Source organism: Pan troglodytes, chromosome 8 (assembly GCF_028858775.2).
Source record: "Pan troglodytes isolate AG18354 chromosome 8, NHGRI_mPanTro3-v2.0_pri, whole genome shotgun sequence".
Classification (NCBI taxonomy): domain Eukaryota; kingdom Metazoa; phylum Chordata; class Mammalia; order Primates; family Hominidae; genus Pan; species Pan troglodytes.
This window is the reverse complement of record NC_072406.2, coordinates 103,104,503-103,125,525: the sequence shown is the minus strand read 5'-3', so window position 1 is coordinate 103,125,525 and position 21,023 is coordinate 103,104,503. Positions and strand designations below refer to the sequence as shown.

At 37.8% G+C, this 21,023-nt stretch overlaps 1 protein-coding gene across 17 annotated transcripts in view; it reads right to left on the bottom strand.

Moving 5' to 3' along the window:
• RPP30 (ribonuclease P/MRP subunit p30) overlaps nt 1-21,023 on the bottom strand; it is a 39,617-nt gene that overhangs the window by 15,295 nt on the left and 3,299 nt on the right. For all 17 annotated transcript variants that reach the window (XM_054659778.2, XM_063780885.1, XM_063780883.1 and 14 more), the window contains 6 exons: nt 20,169-20,224; nt 19,487-19,543; nt 19,002-19,076; nt 15,939-16,010; nt 9,164-9,253; nt 166-282 (listed from right to left, as the gene is read on the bottom strand). In XM_054659778.2, the coding sequence (XP_054515753.1) occupies nt 166-282; nt 9,164-9,253; nt 15,939-16,010; nt 19,002-19,076; nt 19,487-19,543; nt 20,169-20,224 (467 nt within the window). The remainder of the gene's footprint in view (nt 1-165; nt 283-9,163; nt 9,254-15,938; nt 16,011-19,001; nt 19,077-19,486; nt 19,544-20,168; nt 20,225-21,023) is intronic.

Genomic DNA, 21,023 nt, shown 5'->3' with positions numbered 1-21,023 from the left:
TTTTCTTTCCCTTAAAATTTGCAGAGCTCACTGAAATGGGAGAATTTGTTCCTATGCTATGAGAACGTTCTGCTTTAAGGAAAAGGAGTCAGTTTGACAATTCCAGTGTACTACTAATAATAAACTGCCAGAGGCGAAAAACATCCTAAAATTATAGAACCATACCTTTCCTTTGCAGATTTGCATCAAATTGAGGGCATTGGAAATTGTATACCTTCTCATTGTGGAGTCTTTGATAGCAGGGCTATAGACAAGTTCAAAAGCCAGGCCTCGGTCAATCGCCTTCACAGGAAATAAAGAGAACTGTCAGAGATAAGCATGCACTGGCCTACTTCATTTTCACTGATTCTCTCTTCACATCCCTCCTCACTCCCTACTACTGACCCCTTACATGTCAAGGTACAGCTTTATGAAAGACAGATTAACACTCGAATGGCACCACCCACAAGGAGAAGAAAATAAATCCGTGGCTCTACTTGATTAAAAGAGTTTAACTTGGCTGTGGGGAAGCTGACTTTACATCAACAGGAATTATGAAGAGGCTAAGAAGAACAAAGTCCCAATGGGGTGAGAGAGGGGCTACTACTCCATGAACTATCAAAAGGAAAACAGAAATGTACTCCCTACATTTACAGTAAACTGTGTACAAACATAGTAAACCAAGTAATCTGACCTATGAATGCACAAAGAGACAAAGAAATGAAAAGCTGGAAAAAGCCCAAAGAACCAAGGGCGGGAAGGTCTTTCAGGTAAGTAATTTATTCCCTATATGTTGAAGAGAGAAAAACAGCCATAGTTAATTGAGTGCTGACTATATGCTAAGAGAGTCTTATATATAATATTTAATCCTTACTACAATACCTTTATAAAGCATTACTGCAAAGCCTGCAAATTGCCCAGATATCTGTCCTCTCCTTTTTCTTTAGTAATAATGCCCCTGATTTTTCACTGGGCTTATAGCCGCACAGCAAAAAAGATGGAAGTGCCCTTGAAGATTTTGCCCAGCTCACCATACAAGCTTGGCTTTTTTCATGAGAAACAGAAACTTCTTTATTTAATGTACTCTTACTACAGAGGGATCCACAGGTAGGTAGATGAGTGGAAATGAGATTGAAATTAACCACCATACTGTTCAGCTTTCCTAATGAGCACCTAAATGTCTGCATCCATTCACAAAAGATGTTTTAAGCCCACTACGTGCAAAAGCTGAGATGGTTTCTCCCTTCTAAAAGCTTACATTTTAGTGGGGGAGATGATCAATAACCACACAAAAATACAAAACTTCAACTGTGTTAAGTGCTATCAAGGAGAAGTTTGGGGTTGAGGAAGAAATTAAGCAGTTAAATAGTAGAGGAAGGTGCACTTTCAGAGGGAGGTCAGAGCATGCAAAAGTCTTCAAGGTTGCAGCATGGCAGCATGTAGGGAAGGTCAAATGTTGGAGAAAAATAATGAGGAAGACAGGCTAAAGAGGATGGGAAGGGCCAACTGTGCAGGCCTTTAGAGCTGGTGATGAGGATTATTCCTAATGGAGAAAACATCTGAAGGATTTTCAGCATAGAGATGATAATCAGACTCTCAATTGCAAAAGTCACTTGAGTGGCAGTACTCTTTCAAAAGAAGAAAGAAAGAACGGTAGGCATGTTCTAGGCAGTATGGTCCAAGTCTCTGCTTGGCAAATGAGTTTCGATTGCCCAGAGTATGAGTTGGGATTGGCCCAGCTGTGACTACTGGGGTTTACTCCTGAGCATTTACAGGGAATGGAGAAACTTGTCTTTTTCTAGAACTGGCAGTCCATCTTGATTTAATTCAGTTGTACTTGAAGGCCCCTTCTGCTTTTCCCTCCCGAACACAGATTTCCTTAATTCTTCCTCTGGCTTCAAGGCTCCCAGATTTTATTTTAGATTTTCCTATATGTCTGATTCTAGTTTGGTTAGAATTTAAATGCTATTTTCCACACTGCAACCTTCCCCTCTCTCATTTTTTGACTTTTCCCCATCTCTAATTCTTTCACCTGTGTTGATTATTTCTGGGAATGACATTTGTTAAGATAGTATTTCTGTCCTAGTTGAACGTGTATCTCATTCTCTCTGCCAAGCTTGCACACTTCTTGAGAGCTAGACTGCCTTTTACATAAAAGGTGTATATTTATATTTTGAGTGAATAAATAGCAGCTTATGGAGAAGATGTCCTGTGATAACGTTGTTCATTATAGATGATCCATCATCAAAGGAACCTCGATGCACCTGGCTAACCAAAAACCACAGATAAGTAAAAACATCCCTTTTAGCCATATTATCAGCCATCTCCTTGGCTATATATTTTACCAAAACTACTAATTAACTGAAGAGGCTGACCTGTATTTCTTTTCCTTATCCTTCTAGTTGTGGAAAGATAATACAAGGCAACAGGATGATGAAGAGGAGAAATAAATGAAAGAGGTGAATGATATATAGAGTTGGATGCTTAGATCTCGAAATATTCCTAATTGACTGAATCTAAATTTCCAGACCCTTGTGGTTACCAAATCAAAATAAAAACAACTTTTGCGGGGGGAGGGGAGAAAAAAAGGATATTATCAGCATAATTATTTTTTAAGGAAAAAGTTCTGATTTTCATCTTGGTACATTAATCAAGTTCACTTTAAAACCGCTATAGGAATTCTTGAAAAAGAAAAATTAAAAATAATGTGCTATTGAAGGTTGTGAATATTTCTTTTATAGCATCTTATTTTAAATTTTTAGATGGATAAAATACAGACTCATTACCTGGGATCTTGCTGTAAGACCATTTTGATGCAAATTGCCTAAAGCTCATCAAATGATTGTTCCTAACAGCCTCTTCCTAACAGTGCCTGCCTGATTAGCTTTTGTTCTCATGTCTGACCAAAGGTTCTGGCATGGGTGGATGATCAGATTTCTTTACTAATGAAAAATAATGGTCATAAAGATGCTACTCATAAAGATGCTACTAAGGACAGGTGTGTGACAGTTGAATCAAGATACATTGGCACTAAAATTCCAAGTATTAAGCAAAGCCTTAGAGAAAGACGAGAAGAAAGTAAGGATCTGATTACTGGGACAATATACTAATTCCCTGTTAATTTCATAAAAATTAGTTCTTTATTCAATTCAAATGAATGAAACCCTTTCAGTGTTTAAGACAGGTAATTTGTCCACATGACTCACAAAGCAACATAAGAAAACAATAAAAAGTACTACTTGCATCTCCAATCCTATCTGCCCTATCCCTTCCTCCAATAATCACTTTTATTAATTTCTTGTGTCTTCTTCCAGAGTTTCTTCATACAACTATAAGCAAATACGAAGAGATACTATTTTTCTTTCTTATCCAAAAGGTAGTCTGCTGCATTGTTGTCCTGACATGAAAGCTTTTCCAAGTCAGCTCATAACTTTCTCTGTTTTACAGTTGTAGAGTATCATATTGTAGAGGTATAGCATGTATTTAACCAAACCTCTACTGAGAGCCTTTGGGTGGTTTCAGTGTATGTGTAGAATAACACTAAAGTGGGATTGCTAGGCATAATGGGTTGAATTGTGTCCTCATCCACAAAAGATACACTGAAGCCCTAAACCTCAGTACCTCAGAATGTAATCTTATATTTGGAAATAGGGTCACTGTAGATGTAATTAGTTAAGATGAAGTCAGATTGGAATAGGGTAGGCCCCCAATCCAATATGACTGGTGTCTTATAAGATGATGGCCATGTGAAGACATAGAGACAAACAGGGAGAACACACTGAAGACAAAGGCAGAGACTGGAGTTATGTAGCTGCAAGCCCAGGATTACCAAAGATTGCCAGAAAATCACCAAAAGCTAAGAAGAGGCAAGGAAGGTGGTCCTGTAGATTTCAGAGGGAACAAGACCATGCTGACACCTTGATTTCAGACTTGCAGGCTTCAGAACTGTGAGATCATACAGTTTAAAACTGTTGTTTCAATCAGTAAACGTATTTGTAATTTGAATAGTTGTTGCCAAATTACCCACTCTCTGCATAAGGACTGTTCCCATTTACACAGTTATGAGCAAAATACGAGAATGTCTGCTTTCCTGAAGCCTTACAACAGAGTGTATCTCTAATCACACAGGTGATTTTAATGTGAAATCTCTTACTATGATAAATTTAATCATCTTTTCATATGTCTAAGGCCTGTTTGCATTTACTTTACTGTGAAATGTCTTTTTCATATTCTTAATCCATTTTTTGGTATTGTTCATCTTTTTTTTTTAACTTATTAATTTCTAGGCACTCTTTGGTCTTTATGTGTTAAGGGAATAAGCATTTTGTCTATGACATGAGTGAAAATTTTCCATCAGTTTGTCATCTGTCTTTTAACCTTGTTTCTGGTGTTGTTTGCATTTTTTTTTTTCCACAGAAATTTTTAATACTGGCACAATTTGCTGGCACTGAATGGACACAGTACTTAACACATTAGATTCATGTGTGATAAAACAAAGTATACAGAACACTCACATCCAAATCAAGTATTTATAGCATGATTCATGGAACTACCTCACTGTTTAGATACTACTTACTAAACATCTCTCAGTGGGGAGTAATCGGACCACGAAGACAGAAATGGATTAGGGTTAAAGGAAGGACTGAGGGGAAAACATCAGAGAGAGTGTAAAACATATAAGATCCCTTAAAATAACTCAATAAGCTTGAAGTCATTGTTAAGTGACAATAACATTGAAATGGAAATAACATTGTAAAAAAATCAAAGGGAAAGTAAAGAGATACGTGCTGCTTTAAGAACATCCTTCTTCTCACAACCTGAATTCATAAAGCTCATGTTTTAAAATATGAAATTACTCTGTGCTTAACAAAGAGTTCTGCTGTAAAGTAACTTTAAAAAGCATTTCCCAGTAGGAAATAACAGTAGATTTGGAATCAAAGCTTGAGTACAAATCCCTTGTCAACCCCTTGAGAGAGTCATTTAACTGTGTGAACCATGAACTAACTAAGATTCTACTGTATTACTTGCATATGGAGATAATTAACATCTATCCCATCCCAAAGCTGCTGGGCCAAAGCAGGTATCAAACTGCTTATGTCATAAAATGCTAAATAATCTGAAGTCATGTGATTATTCAAGAAAAGGAGTGGAATCCAATTTTTTAGAAACACATCTATCACATGACAGAAATGCGATGACAAGTTACTTAGACTCCAGAAGAGGTTTGTGGGAGATTTTAGAGGAAATTGCATAATTGAAATTATGGTGCCCTAAGCATGCAGTGAAGATGACAAAAGGGAAAAGAGCTGCAAAGTACACAAATGGAGTGTTTGGTATGCTATAGAGCTCCTGGGCCCTCCTTCACAATCCCAACCTTCCAAGCTGATGATTCTCACATGGCATCTGGCCTATTGGTAAAAGATGAATGATTTACCTTTCTTAATACTGCTTTTCACCACAACCAAAGAAAAGGGCCCAAATCGTGACAAAATTAAGATCTGTGCTTAATTTAAAGTATCCTGGCCGAGGCGGGTGATCACTTGAGGTCAGGAGTTCAAAACCAGCCTGGCCAACATGATGAAACCCCAACTCTATTAAAAATAAAAAAAAAAATTAGCCAGCTGTGCTGGCGGATGTCTGTAATCCCAGCTACTTGGGAGGCTGAGACAGGAGAATTGCTTGAACTGAGGAGGCGGAGGCTGCAGTGAGCCGAGATCACACCACTGCACTCCAGCCTGGGTGGACAGAGTGAGACTCTGTCTCAAAAAAAAAAAAAAGTAATCCTTATAAAGTGATCCTTTTAAAGCCAATCTATGAACTTCTCAAGGCCAAAAACAAGGGAACATGCAAGGACCAAGACTGTGCTCTCACAATGTATACATTTCCATACTTTATGTAGACAAACAGCTCCACAGCCAGACTGGATATTATGTTACAAATAATACATACATACCTATGCCACAACTATTATTTACTCTGAACAACAAGCTGGACACCTGTATGTTTCCAACTTTCTCTCTTTAATAAAAAATAGGTGAATAAATTAACAGGGACTTTTCTGCTTCCTGACCAATTCACAGTGCAGCCTACTCTTCTACTAGATGAAGACTAAAAATAATCTTGTGCAGCCTTTCTTTCCACTCCATCATCTAGTTTTTATTAAACAACATATGCAAAATGTTCACACCAGATTTTTTTTAAAGCAGACACCATGTTAAACTGCATATCCCTCTCACTTGACAAAATTTTTTACTTTTCAAAATTCTTAAATTGAAAAATGTAGGAATTAAGCGAAAAATGCCCATCAAACGAAAGGAGCTTCCCTGAACTTCCCAATGGAATCAGGGGGTGGGGTGTCCTGGTGTCAACTGTCTCGAGTGCCACTGTCCTCCTCATGTTGCCCCACTGCCCCACTTCCCTCACGGCATATACTTCCTGCTGAATGTGGACATCCAGCTGGTGACTAACAACGAGCAGAATTTGGCCAGGTCCCCTATGCTGTACCCTGATATGCTAAGTTCAACATGTACTTATTGACTCAACAAACTGTAAGGAGGACTCATTATAGGCAAGATAGTGGAGTACTTAAAAAAGGACCATGACACAGCTGGTGTTCTCTAGGAGCTCACACTCTGGTTTAAACAACAATACAAGTTCCTAAGAACCCCAATTAAAAGCTCTCACCAAAGCAGCCACTGGGAATCTTATCACTGTCGTGAGACATGAGGAATTATCTATTGTGCATTGCTGTCCATTCCATGGACTTGGCCTTAGCATCACATGCTAGCTCCTCCCAACCAAGGTCACAGTATCGTATGTGGGCTTATTCAGGCAAAGCCATCTAGAAAATGACCTTCCTAGTTCATTAAGGTGAAGAAAAAGGTGAAAAAGTTGCAAGTTCACTAGCAATTTGCTGAGTAGCTATAGTGCCCAACTCTGGGGGTGCTACTTCCACAGAAACTGTATTGGCAGTTTGAGGCTGGTAAAAAGGTTAGGCAAACTTCTAAAGACAGAGATTGCTACCTCTGGAGAGAAACAATATGTGAGGCCAACAAGACTGCCATAACCTTGAGTACTGTATTAATTTGTGGCCTTTATCATAGGTACCTGGGGTACATCAGAGATCTTGACAGACAACCAATCAGAACTTTCCTAACCCTGTGTGACTACAGAACTGAATGACTTCTTGTAATTTTTCATTTCCCCATATTTGACAAATGAACTTGCACAACATAGATTTCCAACTCGAAAATGTGGTGATTCAGTGGCTTTTCACTGTTTACTTATTTATTTATAAGTACTGGCAACAACACAAGGAACCAATGATTTGAGCTCAGCCAATACTGTTATGTTCACTAGTACTGTCAATATTTATCCTAGGCCGGGTGTGATGGCTCACGCCTGTAATCCCAGCATTTGGGGAGGCTGAGGCGGGCGGATCACAAGGTCAGGAATTTGAGACCAGCCTGGCCAACATGGTAAAACCCCATCTCTACTAAAAAGAAATACAAAAATTAGCCGGACATGGTGGTGTGCACCTGTAATCCCAGCTACTCGGGAGGCTGGGGCAGGAGAATTGCTTGAACCAGGGAGGCGGAGGTGGAAGTGAGCCGAGATCGTGCCACTGTACTCCAGCCTGGGTGACAGAGCAAGACTCCGTCTCAAAAAAAAAAAAAAAAAAAAAAAAAAAATTTACCCAACAAGAGCTTTTATGTTTTTCCCTTGAAATATATGATGATATATTTTTAGTTTGAGTAGCATATTTTTAGGGGTAGAACATAAGCTAACTTAAACTTTTCCCCATTGGGTAGGTCAGGCATGGTGGCTCATGCCTGTAAGCTGAGCACTTTGGGAGGCTAAGGTGGGAGGATTGCTTGAGCCCAGGAGTTTGAGACCAGCCTGGGAAACATGGTGAGACCCCAACTTTACAAAACATAAAAAAATTAGCCAGGTGTGGTGGCATGCACCTGTAGTCCCAATTACTCAGGAGGCTGAGGTAGGAGGATCACTTGATCCCAGGAAGTTGAGGCTGCAGTGAGCTATGATCATGCCACTGCACTCTAGCTTGGGCAACAGAGTGACACCCTGTCTCTACTACTACTACTACTACTACTACTAATAATAATTTTTGCCACATTGAATTCTCACATACTAATTTTCCATTTTCTCCTCTTACTGTCTCCCTCTAATTCTCAAGCCAATACCTTAGCACCAAAGAGAATTAAAATTGAGAAAGTTATGATTCTACAGAGGCAAAAGAGCAAGGGAATTATCCTTCGAAAAACTTAAAAAAATTAATCTTCTGATTCTGATAGGATTGGATATGTAATTTCGACTGTATTTGCTAAACTCTTTTTTTTCTCCTTGGATACCAGTTTTTGAGAATAGGAGACTAGGGTTTTGGAAGCCACTACTCTAAAATAGCATCTGAACTCTTCCTAGGATCTGATTGGCAAAGCAAATAGTTAACAGCTGTGCTGACCTTTTGCTACTAAAATAGTTACTGGTGTGAAATACTATTACCTCATGATGGAAATGGGAGGAAATTAAGACAGAAGAAGGAATGGACGGATAGAAGATGAAGGGTATGGGAAAACAAGAGAAAACTATGTAGAAGGGGAATGAGAAAAATTCTATAGCAGAGGGAGAAACAAAAAAGTTTTCTGAACACATGGCCATCCTATTAGGTTAATATAAAAGTAACTCTGGGCTCTTTGTGAATAAGCATGCTTCAACACAGATTTTAATTTTGCATAGACCACGTCTATGTGATGCCATGCCCTGTTCCCTCTTGACTCTCTTTAGCTTGCTGGTGCCTCAAGGATCCTCTGCTTTTTATTTTTTCCCTTCCTCTTCTTTTTTGACTGCTCTGTTCCCTTAATAATTGATGTTCAGGTTATAAGTACCCATGATTATTAGCTATCCTCTTAAGAAATATCCCTTATACATTTTGGGTTCTATGGCCTTTTAAAAACATCTTAATAATTAACTGGATATTTTTAATTTTAAGCTTTCTTTCTCCCTTTGTTCAGCTTTCAAAACGAAAATTCTCTTTTCTAAAACTGCCTCCTATTCCCTAGCCTTTGTTTTTCCTTCTAAGAACACTGATTTCTTCTGCTTCTTTTCCAATTTGCTAATGTAAGTTTCTAAGATTCAAATACAGAATGGAAAGTACAACACTTACCACATTAATAGGAGGTCTTTTGAAGTAAAATGGTAGTTTCTCTGTTACAGTTATGCAGACTAAATCCACATCTAAATGTGTGCAAGCAATCTGTAAAGAGGAAAAAAACAGGTAAGGCCAAAAGGAAAATTGGCACAAGTAAGAATGGGAGATAGGGTCAAACTCGATATAAAGTATGGTTCACTCCATAGGTGTTTTGATGGTTCTGTGTTGAAATACATCTGACCTTTTACAAAGTCAACTGTTTTGCTACTCTTTTAGGTTTGGTTTAAATGGTTTAACTGTAATCCAGCAAAAGCGGAATATGTCCACAGACTTTCTCAAAAGATAGGGCCCGGAGACTCTCTAACTCATATGGTCTTCTACATAAGGATGGGTTGCAGAGCGAGGCTCAGTTTCTGGAAGGTTACTTCAGACTGTCCCAGAAAGAAGAAACTGACTAGTCTAAAACCCAAGGAAAAAATAAGCCAAATGGAATGTATGCATGGTCCATTTATCCCACACACTATTTATTGAGCAACTCTATGCCAAGAATTGTCCCAGGGCTGTGGCTCCTATCAAGTCTACTGAGTAGCTAAAGAAATATGAACACAGCACCTCATGACATTTGTTCAAATACTAATAGAAGGAATCTACATAAATAGTTAAAGCAGAGCTACTACAAAGCAAATGATAATGAATGCATTTTCTCAACTTTTAATTTCCCTTTCCGTTGTTTTAATTTTTGCTATGACTTGTTGAGTAATACTCTGCATTTTCTTCTCAAAGAGATTTGAAACTGTTTATGAAAACCACATACAAGATAAAATAAACAGATAAGAAAATCAGGATAAATGGAAAATCAGGGAAGAAAAATAAAGCTGGGAAAAGGTTACTAGTGTAGAGGGCAAGCCAGAAGACACTGCTGGAAGAAACATACCTGGCTCTGATTTTGCCATTATTTGATTTATAGTGATAAAAATATTTGGCTGTTATGTATTACATTAAAAACAAAGCTTACTGACAATGCTAGTGTGTATAGGCTTGACAGACAAATTCAAACTTCCAGGATGGCTACGCTGACAAACAACATCAGTGGCATGTACCAGGGGAAAGGGCAGAGTAAGGAAGAGTGGAGAAAATGACCTATAGGATTGGTGCCAACCTTCAGCAATGACAGGAATACTGTATCTTGCCCTTTTTCTTCAGAATCCCCACTTCAGTCACTCCTACTCCAACCCCAAGGCTTTAGGAAGTAGAGATCAGAGGCTGGCTAGCTTTAAGACAGTCATAGTAACTTAGTAAGCCTGGGAAGCAATGTTGTTTTGGCAGAAATACTTGGCTCATAAAGAATCTGCCCCATCCCAACTGCCACAGCTGTCCAACTCATAAAAGAGTCACTGAAAATTTAATAAGAGTGGATGAAGAAAAGCTCTGAATGATAGCTGAAACAAATTCAGCTCTGTTCACCATTTTTTATCTATCATACTGGCAAAGATAAAAAAGTTTGGTACTACCTTGCTGACATGAGAATGAATGAACAGGCACTCAAAAGGTCTTTAAATCAGTATAAGGTCTTGAAAAGCATTTTAGCAATGGCTACCAAAATTTTAAATGCACACACCAACAATTCTACTTATAAGTATGTAGTAGGTATAAGTGGAGTCTCCTATAGAGAAGTCTCTATAAGTGCAGAGACTCTAAAAATATATTACGTAGCTATATACCCTACAAAGGCTCAGGGGACATTAGTACAATGACAGTCATTGCAATACCAATCATGAAAGACTAGACACAATTAAACATCCCTCAATTTTACTTCAATTATGATCCCTTTATATGATGGAATATGCCAACTCATTAAAGGAAATGACGTACATCTCTAATGGATATTATGGAACAACCTCTAAGAAACTGTCAGGTAAAAGAAGTATGGTGTTAGGTAGGAAGGAAAGAGGAAGGGAGAAAGGGGAGAACAAAGGAAAAAAAGACGAGGTAAATAATATTTGTAAAAAGATACACAAAAACTATTACTAGTGGTTGCTTCTGGAAAAAATGGGGAAGGAATTTTAGGTGGAAGTAAGGCATACTTTTCAGTACCTTTGTACTGTTTAAATTAATCATTGTGAATGTAAATTATTTCTTCAGTTTAAAAAGGTGATTAATTCTTTAAAAGCCTGTTAAACATTCTCCCCAGAATAAAGCTAAATTAGGTTACTTTTTACTTACATATTGTTCCTTTCTTCCCTTCTCCTACATAAGAGTGGCCAATTAAACAATGGCTCTATGTTGGTTTAAGTATGTGCAAATACATGCATTATAATAAACTTTTAGTTACAAGGGACAGCTCCACATGGCTCCCTCTGACACTTCAACCTTAGAATGCCCCAAACTGAATTATTTTGTTATTTAGTTTTCTATTAACCAAAATGTTCAATCAATACTTTTAGATAACCACAAAATAAAAGTTAATGTTTACACTACAATGAAACGCTTTCTATATCATTTTAGAAGATTAAATTATGCCCAATAGAGCCTTGGGGTTAAGAATCTTATAATGGTTTTCTCTGAAAACTAGTAGGTTACATAATAATTCACATCAGTTGTCCATACCAATTTTTTTTTTTTTTTTTTTTTTTTTTTGGCCAGAGACTCCTATGACAATTTAAAGAAAACGTATCCCCGTAAAAATGCACAAATATATACACATCTTTGCCTCTATGGCACAAAAGGAAAAGGACTGTAGGGGTTCATATTCCTCCCTGAATCCCTTTCAAAGGTATCAGTTTGATAAATTGTGAAGAGACAATCAGGCTTACCAAGGAAAAAGAGAGATGCCCATCAACAGTGGCGCTCAACTTTAATGTGTATAAAACTCCCCTAAAGAATGTATCAAAAATGGAGACAACCAGGCCCTACCTCCATTGATTCATTAAGTATGGCCTAATGATCTGCATTTTAATAAATATCCCAGGTAATTCTAAAGCCAGTGGAGCCAGACCATACTGCAAGTTAACACCAGGACACTCCCTTCCTCAAGACACTACAACAGTCCTCTGCAAAGGAAAGGCATGAATTTCAGGAGCAGGAAGAAAATAAAACTTTTATTTCCATTTACTTTTATTTTTTAAAAATAGAGACAGGGTCTCACTATGTTGCCCAGGCTGGTCTTGAACTCCTGGCCTCAAGTGGTCATCCTGCCTCGGCCTCCCAAAGTGCTGGAATTACAGGCACAAGGCACTGGATCCAGCCTCCATTTACTTTTTTTTTTGAGACGGAGTCTCGCTCTGTCATCCAGGTTGCAGTGCTGTGGCGCAATCTCGGCTCACTGCAAGCTCCGTCTCCCGGGTTCACACCATTTTCCTGCCTCAGCCTCCTGAGTAGCTGGGACTACAGGTGCCCGCCACCACGCCTGGCTAATTTTTTGAATTTTTAGTGGAGTCGGGGTTTCACCATGTTAGCCAGGATGGCCTCTCGTGATCTGCCTGCCTCGGCCTCCCAAAGTGCTAGGATTACAGGCGTGAGCCATCATGCCTGGCCCATTTAATTTTTAATTCACTATCTTAAGATCTGTTTTGTGTGTATGTAGTTTTTATAAGGCACACTGGTATAATGAGAGATGCAAATAATTTATAAGAAACATATATATATTTGGAAGCAGGCTCAAAAATTTTTTAAACTGATAGGGTGCACAATCAAAGCAAGTTAGAGACCACTGGACTAAATAACCTGAATTCTCCTCAACCTGCTCAGCTGCTTTAAATCCTAAATGGGAATAATTAATTGGTCCAGAAGCTCCAGAAGCTTCTATGCAACTCTCTCTCTGTGTCATATTCCACAGCTGTCCCCCATCCCAAGGAGCCCTAACCAATGGACCCCCTCAAAATCTTTAATCTCTGCCTTATCTCCTTAAGTAGCTATGGAGAGGGAGTTTCTATGAGACATCTTCCGGATACTCTGAGTAGAAAATATAATGGTATATTATGTCCCATGGAAATGATGCTATTTAAGATGGTTCGATTTTATACTACTATTGACATAAACATGTGTCTGTGTGTGTGTGTATGCTTGATGACTCATCTTGGAGACCTAACTTAGTTTTAGAATACCATACCTACAGAGATAGATACCTGTTAGAATTCTAGATAATCAACTTACAAACAAAATAAATAAAATCACTTGTAGAATGTAACTTAAGACACAAACTGCTTGCATTTGACCTGATTCCAAACCATGATATACCTATAAAAGCTTTAAAAGAAAGATGTCTTTTAAAATTGATTTCCTATAGAAAACAAGGAGAACTCTAATTTCAATTTAATCTTAAGGAATGGGTAATATTTGGATAGAGAAGAGGAAGATGTTCCAATTTTTAAAACTGCGTTTTCATATAACTTTTTGAGTATATGTGTAAAGTCAATACTTTGTGCTTCTTCCGTCTTCCAAAGTATTTTTGACAGGCCCATCTACTATCATCAAGCATGTGTTCACCAAATTCAAACTTTAAGTCTGAGAAAAACAGTAAGATAAACAAGTAAAACTATTATATGAAATTACAACATAGTCTAAAACCCAAAGTCCTATCTTTAGAACAAACTTGCTGGGAGATTTAGAGCAAATCACTCAGCCTGAATCTCAGTTTTCTCCATTATAGAATGAGGATAGTAATAAATATCTGTCCCAATTATCCTACAGGATTGTTGTAAAAGTTAAAGGAAATAAATATGTAAATGTTTTTGAAAGGTTTTACAAATGTATACCTTCTTTTGTTTCTCTAATCATCAGTAAAGGGATATGGAAATGTAAGTTGCATGATCTTCAAAATTAATCCAGAAATCAAATGTACAACAAAATACTTGGTACATCCGCAACTTTTATTCTAAATCACAACTGAGTTGCTATTATTTAATAAGCAAACTAAGTTGCTGTTGGTTGTTTAACAAATTTGGAAATGCCCATGGTCTTCCTTATATTAAACACTAGTGGTTTCGGCACTGAATTATACTTTCTTACAGAACATGAAAAAACAGATACCCAGAATCAACCCCAAATCTACTGGACCAAAGTCTCCAGTGGTGAATGCTGAATGTGCCTGATTTTAAAAAGTTCTACAGGTGTCTTTTATGACTAAAAATCACTTGCTTCTACTTACCCCTTTAACTAAAACAAAATTCTTGAGAATATCTATAATTGCATTAAAAAATTTTTTTTTGAGACAGAGTCTTACTCTGTTGCCCAGGCTGGAGTGCAGTGGCGCAGTCTCAGCTCACTGTAACCTCTGCCTCCTGGGTTCAAGCAATTCTCGTGCCTCAGCCTCCCGAGTAGCTGTGAGCGTGCCACCACACCTGGATAATTTTTGTATTTTTAGTAGGGATGGGGTTTCACCATGTTGGCCAGGCTGGTCTTGAACTCCTGACCTCAAGTGATCCACCTGCCTCGGCCTCCCAAAGTGCTAGGATTACAGGCATGAGCCACTGTGCCCAGCCTACGATTGCATTTTTTAAAGGAAGTAACAACAACAACAAAAAGAGTAGGCACTCATAAATAATTTGCGCTGTTTCTCTCTGTTAATATAAATAATTAAGAATTGATAGTATGTCTTGAAAACTATTAATGTTTATCGCACACATTAGCATCCTTAGTCAACAGCTCCATCTACTGGATACATCTAGGGAAAACATCTTTCTGCAATTTTAGAACGAATTTTGCTTAAAAAAAAAACTGATGTAACATTAAAACCTCAAAGACCAGGCTGGTCTGAAGGTAGTCAGTTATCTTAATTGACTGTTCACAGTCAGTTATCTTAATCGACTATTCACAATCAGTTACAGGTTGAATTTCTTGTTCTACTCTTTCCCCTTTTCTTAATAGGACACTTGACTAGTCTTTAAAAAAAAAAATTAAAGAGTAGTACCTTTGGTGGTTATATTTTTGGCAGATGTACATTTTAGTGAACCTAGAAAAAGGCAACTTTCAGAAGTTTCTAAAAGTAGCTATACCTCATTTTATACTTTTGGCAGATGGACACTTTAGTGAACCTAGATAAAGATAACTTTTGAACTTTCTAAAAGTAGCTATACCTCATTTTACACAGTAAAATGCATTACAGTTGTTTTTTCCTTACTGTAATCATTTAAAATGCCCAGGGTGTTCTGTCTCAAGGTGACAAACAAGCATACACGTTAAGCTCCTTTCCCTTCTGCAAAGGCAATGAAATGGCAATTTTACAAGTACAAAAGAAATTCAATTCATAAAGGCTCTCAAGATAAGAAGAGGGATTATACTAGCAAATGGCTGATTTTGAAGAATTTCTGAAAGACTAAAAGCTGAGACAATCATGCTGGCATATGGGCTATACCACAGAGCATGCAAAGGAGGAAGCCGAAACAGAGGTAGAAACTTTTATGCTACAATAGAACCTTGCTCCTTTCCCTCCCAAGGAGCAGCAAATGGTAAGAAGGGCAGAAACTGAAGTGATTTTAGAGCTAGAAAGAGATGGATCAACACTTAGCTAAGAGAAGTTTTGAATGAATGAAGCAGAGATAAAGAAACAGAAGAAAACGGGCTCTTTCAAACTGAGCCTATCAAAGGTTAGCAGGATGAAAAAAACAAAACAAAACAAAAAAAACACAAATACCAGTCATATATACCCTTATGGGGTTCTAGAAACTCCAAGTATAAATAACAAATCCTAAAAGTTTCCAGATGAGTCAAAACAGGTCATCTACAAAGTCAGAACATCAGACTTCTTATATAACATATATATACTACTTTCTTTTACTTATCTGTTACTCACATGAAAAAGCTTTTCTGTCTTTGGAAAAACTGCAACAACATCATAGAGCCGGGCCCTTGAAGAAGTTGCTCTCTAGGAATACAAAAAGAATGTTATCATACAACAACAAAATCCATACACATGAAATTCTGTCTAGTGATTGACTCACACTTATATTTCAATCATGGAACACTTCTAATATACTATTGACATTTCTGCTTTGCTTTGTATGTTGGCAGAAAAGACATAAGCACATGAGAATTTAGATACAAATATCCATCTCACCAATCATTCTTCTTCCTTCCTACATTTGTTATACTTTAACCATGTACCAAACATTGTGTTTGAGATGTAAAAATCAAATTAGGCTAGGTATGATGGCTTATGCCTGTAAACCCAGCACTTTGGGAGGCCGACGTGGGAGGACTGCCTGAGCCCAGGAGTTTGAGACTAGCCTGGGAAACATTGTGAGACTCCATCACTGCAAAAAAATTTAAAAATTAGCTGGGTGTGGTGGTACACACATATGTCCCAGACACTTGAGGGGCCTGAAGCAGAAGGGTCTCTTGAGTCCCATAGGTTGAGGCTGCAGTGAGCCACGTTCATGCCACTGCACTCAAGCCTGGACAACAAAGTGAGACCTCATCTCAAAAAAAAAAAAAAAAAATGAAGAAGAAGAAAGAAAATATCATCTCAAACCTAAATTGTGTGAGTCTGTATATGAAAAGACTAGAAAAAAATACATTTATACACAAACATACGATCTCTGAATTATGGAATAAAGTGTGGTATTTCTTCTCTGCTTGTTGGCATCTTCTAAAATTTTGCAATCTCTTATTTTGTAAAAAGAAAAAGTATAATAAGAGTTAGGAGGGTATAAGAGAAGCAGCAGGTGCTGTGCTTGAGCAGGTAAGACGGCCTGCTAGGCAGACTTGTGCTGAGGCAGGGCAGGGTCCAGGTCTTAGAAATAGCCAGGATCTGGGATTTGCTCTCCTTTACCTGCCCACTCCCACTTGTGAAGGAGACAAAAAGGAACCACCAAGATGTTCATGGTAACAAGAGTAAATGAAAGTCTTTACAACCTATCAAAAGTCAGCTCCATTTATGTCTACCCGGGCCTAAGGAACCAGAATGCTGCCTTGCAGGTGTATAAGACACCAAAAGTTGGCTTTTCACAATTTCTTTAGCAATAGTAACTGTTATAAAGGGGGTCTTTCCTTAATTACTTCTATTATATGATGGAGATGTCCATCCCAGCTAAAGATGAAACAGTTCACCTTCTCAGGGAATCTCACTTTCTCTCTCCCCTGATAGTAGGCACACCCAAACCTCTCTCATTTAAGAAACAAAATCTCTTTATGCAGCAGATTCTTATCCACTAACTACCCTACGCCTCCCATTCTCCTATGGAGTCAAATTTCTTAAGCAAAGTCAGCAGCACAGTCTGCATTTTTTCACATCCCTATTATATCAATTGAAATGGTTTTTGCTAAGGCAGCCAAGGACTGTCACATCAATAAATCTGACAGACTTTTTTTTTTTTTTGCCTGTCTGCTTGACTACACAGGTATACTGACCCTGCTGACCTTTCATTCCTCCTTTTCTGTTTTCCCTTTGCTTGCTGTCCTTCTACTTCTAGGGTAGTCCCTTCTCAGTCTCCAATCCTAGCTCATCCTCTTTCATACCATTAAATAGTGAAGTTCCTTAGGACTCTGTACTAAACCTCTTCTTCCCACAATGCACTTTGGCCAGGGAGTCTCATCCATTCCCGTGATTTCAATTACTCCTGCAGGTGACCACTTCCAAAGCACCATCTTTAATTGGGATCACTCTTCTGAAGGCCACATCTTTTTTTTTTTTTTTTTTTTTTTTTTTTGAAATGAAGTCTGGTTCTGTTGCGCAGGCTAGAGTACACTGGTGTGATCTCACTGCAACCTCTGCCTCTCTGGCTCAAGTGATTCTCCTGCCTCAGACTCTTGAGTAGCTGGGATTACAGGTGCCCGCCAGCACGCCCTGCTAATTTTTGGATTTTTAGTAGAGATGGGGTTTCACCACTTTCACCAGGCTGGTCTTGAACTGCTGACCTCAAGTGATCTGCCTGCCTAGGCCTCCCAAAATGTTGGGATTACAGGCATGAGCCACTGTGCACATCTTTTTTGACGGGCTCTTTTGAAACTCTCACAGTAACTCATCAGGATGCCCCCAAACCTGCTTGTTTGTATGGTCCGTCTCAGGAAATGGTACACCATTACCTACCTGGCTGCTCAGGCCACCTAGGGAGTAATCATCCTATACCCAATTAACCAATAAATCCCATCAATTCTCCCTCCTGGATGCCTCTTAAGTACCCTCCTTAACTCCCTCTAATCCATTCTCTGTAATTCAAACCTCATTTCACTCCCTTAGTTAAAACCTTCAAGGGCTTCCAACTGCTCTTGGAATCCTCACCCAAATTTATATCTTTAACCTTATGCCATGTAACTGGCTCGCTAGGCTTAGCCCTATTGTTTTGTTTCACTTCCCAGAAAATACCATGTTTTCCTTAGCTTCAGGACCTATGCATAATCCATCCTATCTGGGAACATTAGCTCCCTGCTTGTCACCTATTTAACATTTACTGACTCTTCTGTCTCCCAGCTTGAATATCAACTTACTCAGGTTACATACTCCCAGAGCATCCTTTATTTACCACTTCCCTACCTTGGAACATTCCTTACATTTGTAATTATTATTTGTTCAGTGCTTGTCTTGCCAATTAAACTTTAAGCTTTATAAGTTCAAGGATTGTGCTATTATTCATGGCAATACCCCCCAGCACCCACCTTAAATCTGGTGCACGTGAGTTCAATGAATAACAGTTGCCAAGGGATTCTTTAATTGTGGTATCACTACACATGTGCCATGAGTAAGTAGAACAGACATATTACACTGTGTGAATTCTGAGGACAAGGAGAGCAAGCAGGTGTCACAGTTTGGGGAGGGCGAGGGAAAATGTAAAATGGGGAAGACAAAATGCAACATTGTTCAACATTAATCAATACAACTCACAAAGCCAAAAGGAGAGAAGAAAAATAATTAACTTACCAAAACATTGCAGTGAGATGGATCCGAGACAATAATTGTTAATCTAGTTAAAATTTTAATTGGTCTTGATTTTCCCTATTTAAAAAAGACATGATGTCAAAAAAGCACAAAAGACAATAATTGATTTTCCTTTTTACCAGTGGAAAGTATTCATTAAAAGGTACTGGCTGTAAGGGATAGTGAAGATCAATAAAACCCAGTCCTTGTTCTCTAGGAATTTACAATACAGCCACAGAAAGAGATGTATGTTATCTTAAACTACATAATGAGATAATTTAAAAATTGTAGGACTTCAGAAAAGAAGATCATCAAAGCAATACTGAATTGATAGTAAAAGAATGTTTCTTGAAGGGCTGAGCCTTGAGGAAAACGTTAAGACTGGTACTCAGAGTAAGGTGCAGCTCAAGCTAGAGAATAGCACAATAATTAGGTACCTTTTAACTGAATAAATAGATATTATGCTTTGTAAACAACAAAACACCTACCTGTACAATTGGCAAAGTTGTGAAGAGTTCAGAAACAGCTACTGGTTTTTCAATTTCCTACAACAAACGATAAATAGTTACTGCAGATTGTATCCATTAATAGCACAAGTCATAATGGAAAAATTACGAGGCGTTCTCAGAAAAAAATATGCATTTTTTTTAAAAAGAAAGCAAGGTGATTTCTGGTATTCAAAAAAACTTTTAAAAATTATTTTTAAAAAGAAAGCTAAATAGAGAAGCAACTGTAAACATCAGTGAATAGGAAGAATGAAAACTAATTTTTAGACTGAAATAATCTACAGGATACAGTTGTTAGCCTAAAGAGAAATATACATACTTATTAGTAATGTTTAAGAGAGAAAGTAGTTAATAAGCCCATGACAATAGAATAAAAAGGACTAAATATTTTGATTACAGTCCAGCCAATAACAATGCACTTTTTGAACAGTGAAAGTAACTTAATTTCAAATCACCTTTAAGAATCCTGAACACTATGTCATATTACCTCACAAAAATCATCATTGTATAAATATGCATCAGCTCGACTGTTTCTATATAAAATAGAAAATAGTGCACAAAGGGGTGCATTTAAGAAATATTCTAATCTGTAGCTTCCAAATTACCAATACAGAATTACAAATACTTATTTATGAACTTATTAACTTTAGAAATATTATTTTACCTGTTTCTTTTCCTTAAAGTCAACGATATGATTGATAGCAACAACTGAATAGCCAACTGAAAAAGAAAAATTGAACACTTTTGTTAAATATAACAACCTCTCCTTCCTGTAACACAGGTCCATCCTGAGTCTAGATGTCAAGAGTAGGAGGCCATTTGAGGAGTGGTTATGAATGGGAACTCTAGTATCAGTCTGCCTGATTTAAAGTCTATGCACTACCACTTACAAGTTACTTAACATGAAGTTTCAGGTTCCTCATCTGTCAAATGGTGAAAATAACAACACTTACTTCATACACCTGTCATGAAATTTAAATGAAATAATACACATGAGGTGTTTGAGAACAGTGCCTGGCACACAGGTCTTTGTTTAACCATTATGAATTATTATTAAAATAATACTAAAGACTCTTAACTTTGTGCTTCTCCTTTTCAAATGTCATTCTCTTTCATGACCCTGTATTCATTTTTATCCCATCAAGTTCCTACTTTATCACTGTCACTTTTATTCCCGTTCATTTCTTTTGCTTTTTATCCTTCTACTTCCTTCAGAGACTCCTTTCCTAAGGAGAAATGGAGTGATAACTCCCTCACACCACTGCCCGCTTCCCATTTTAAGCTGCACACCATCGACAGACTGGGAGCTCCTTGAGGTCAAGGGCTTGCTTTATTATCCTCATCAGTTAGCACTGTTCTGGACATTTGGGCTACCAAAAAAAAATCTAAATCATGACTCCCATCTTTAATTTTTAAAAATACCAATGGGGATGAAAGGATATTAATATTAAAATACATATCAATGCCAAACTCTCAACAGTTTGTCCAACTTCCTTCTTCCCTTCCTCCCTCAAATATT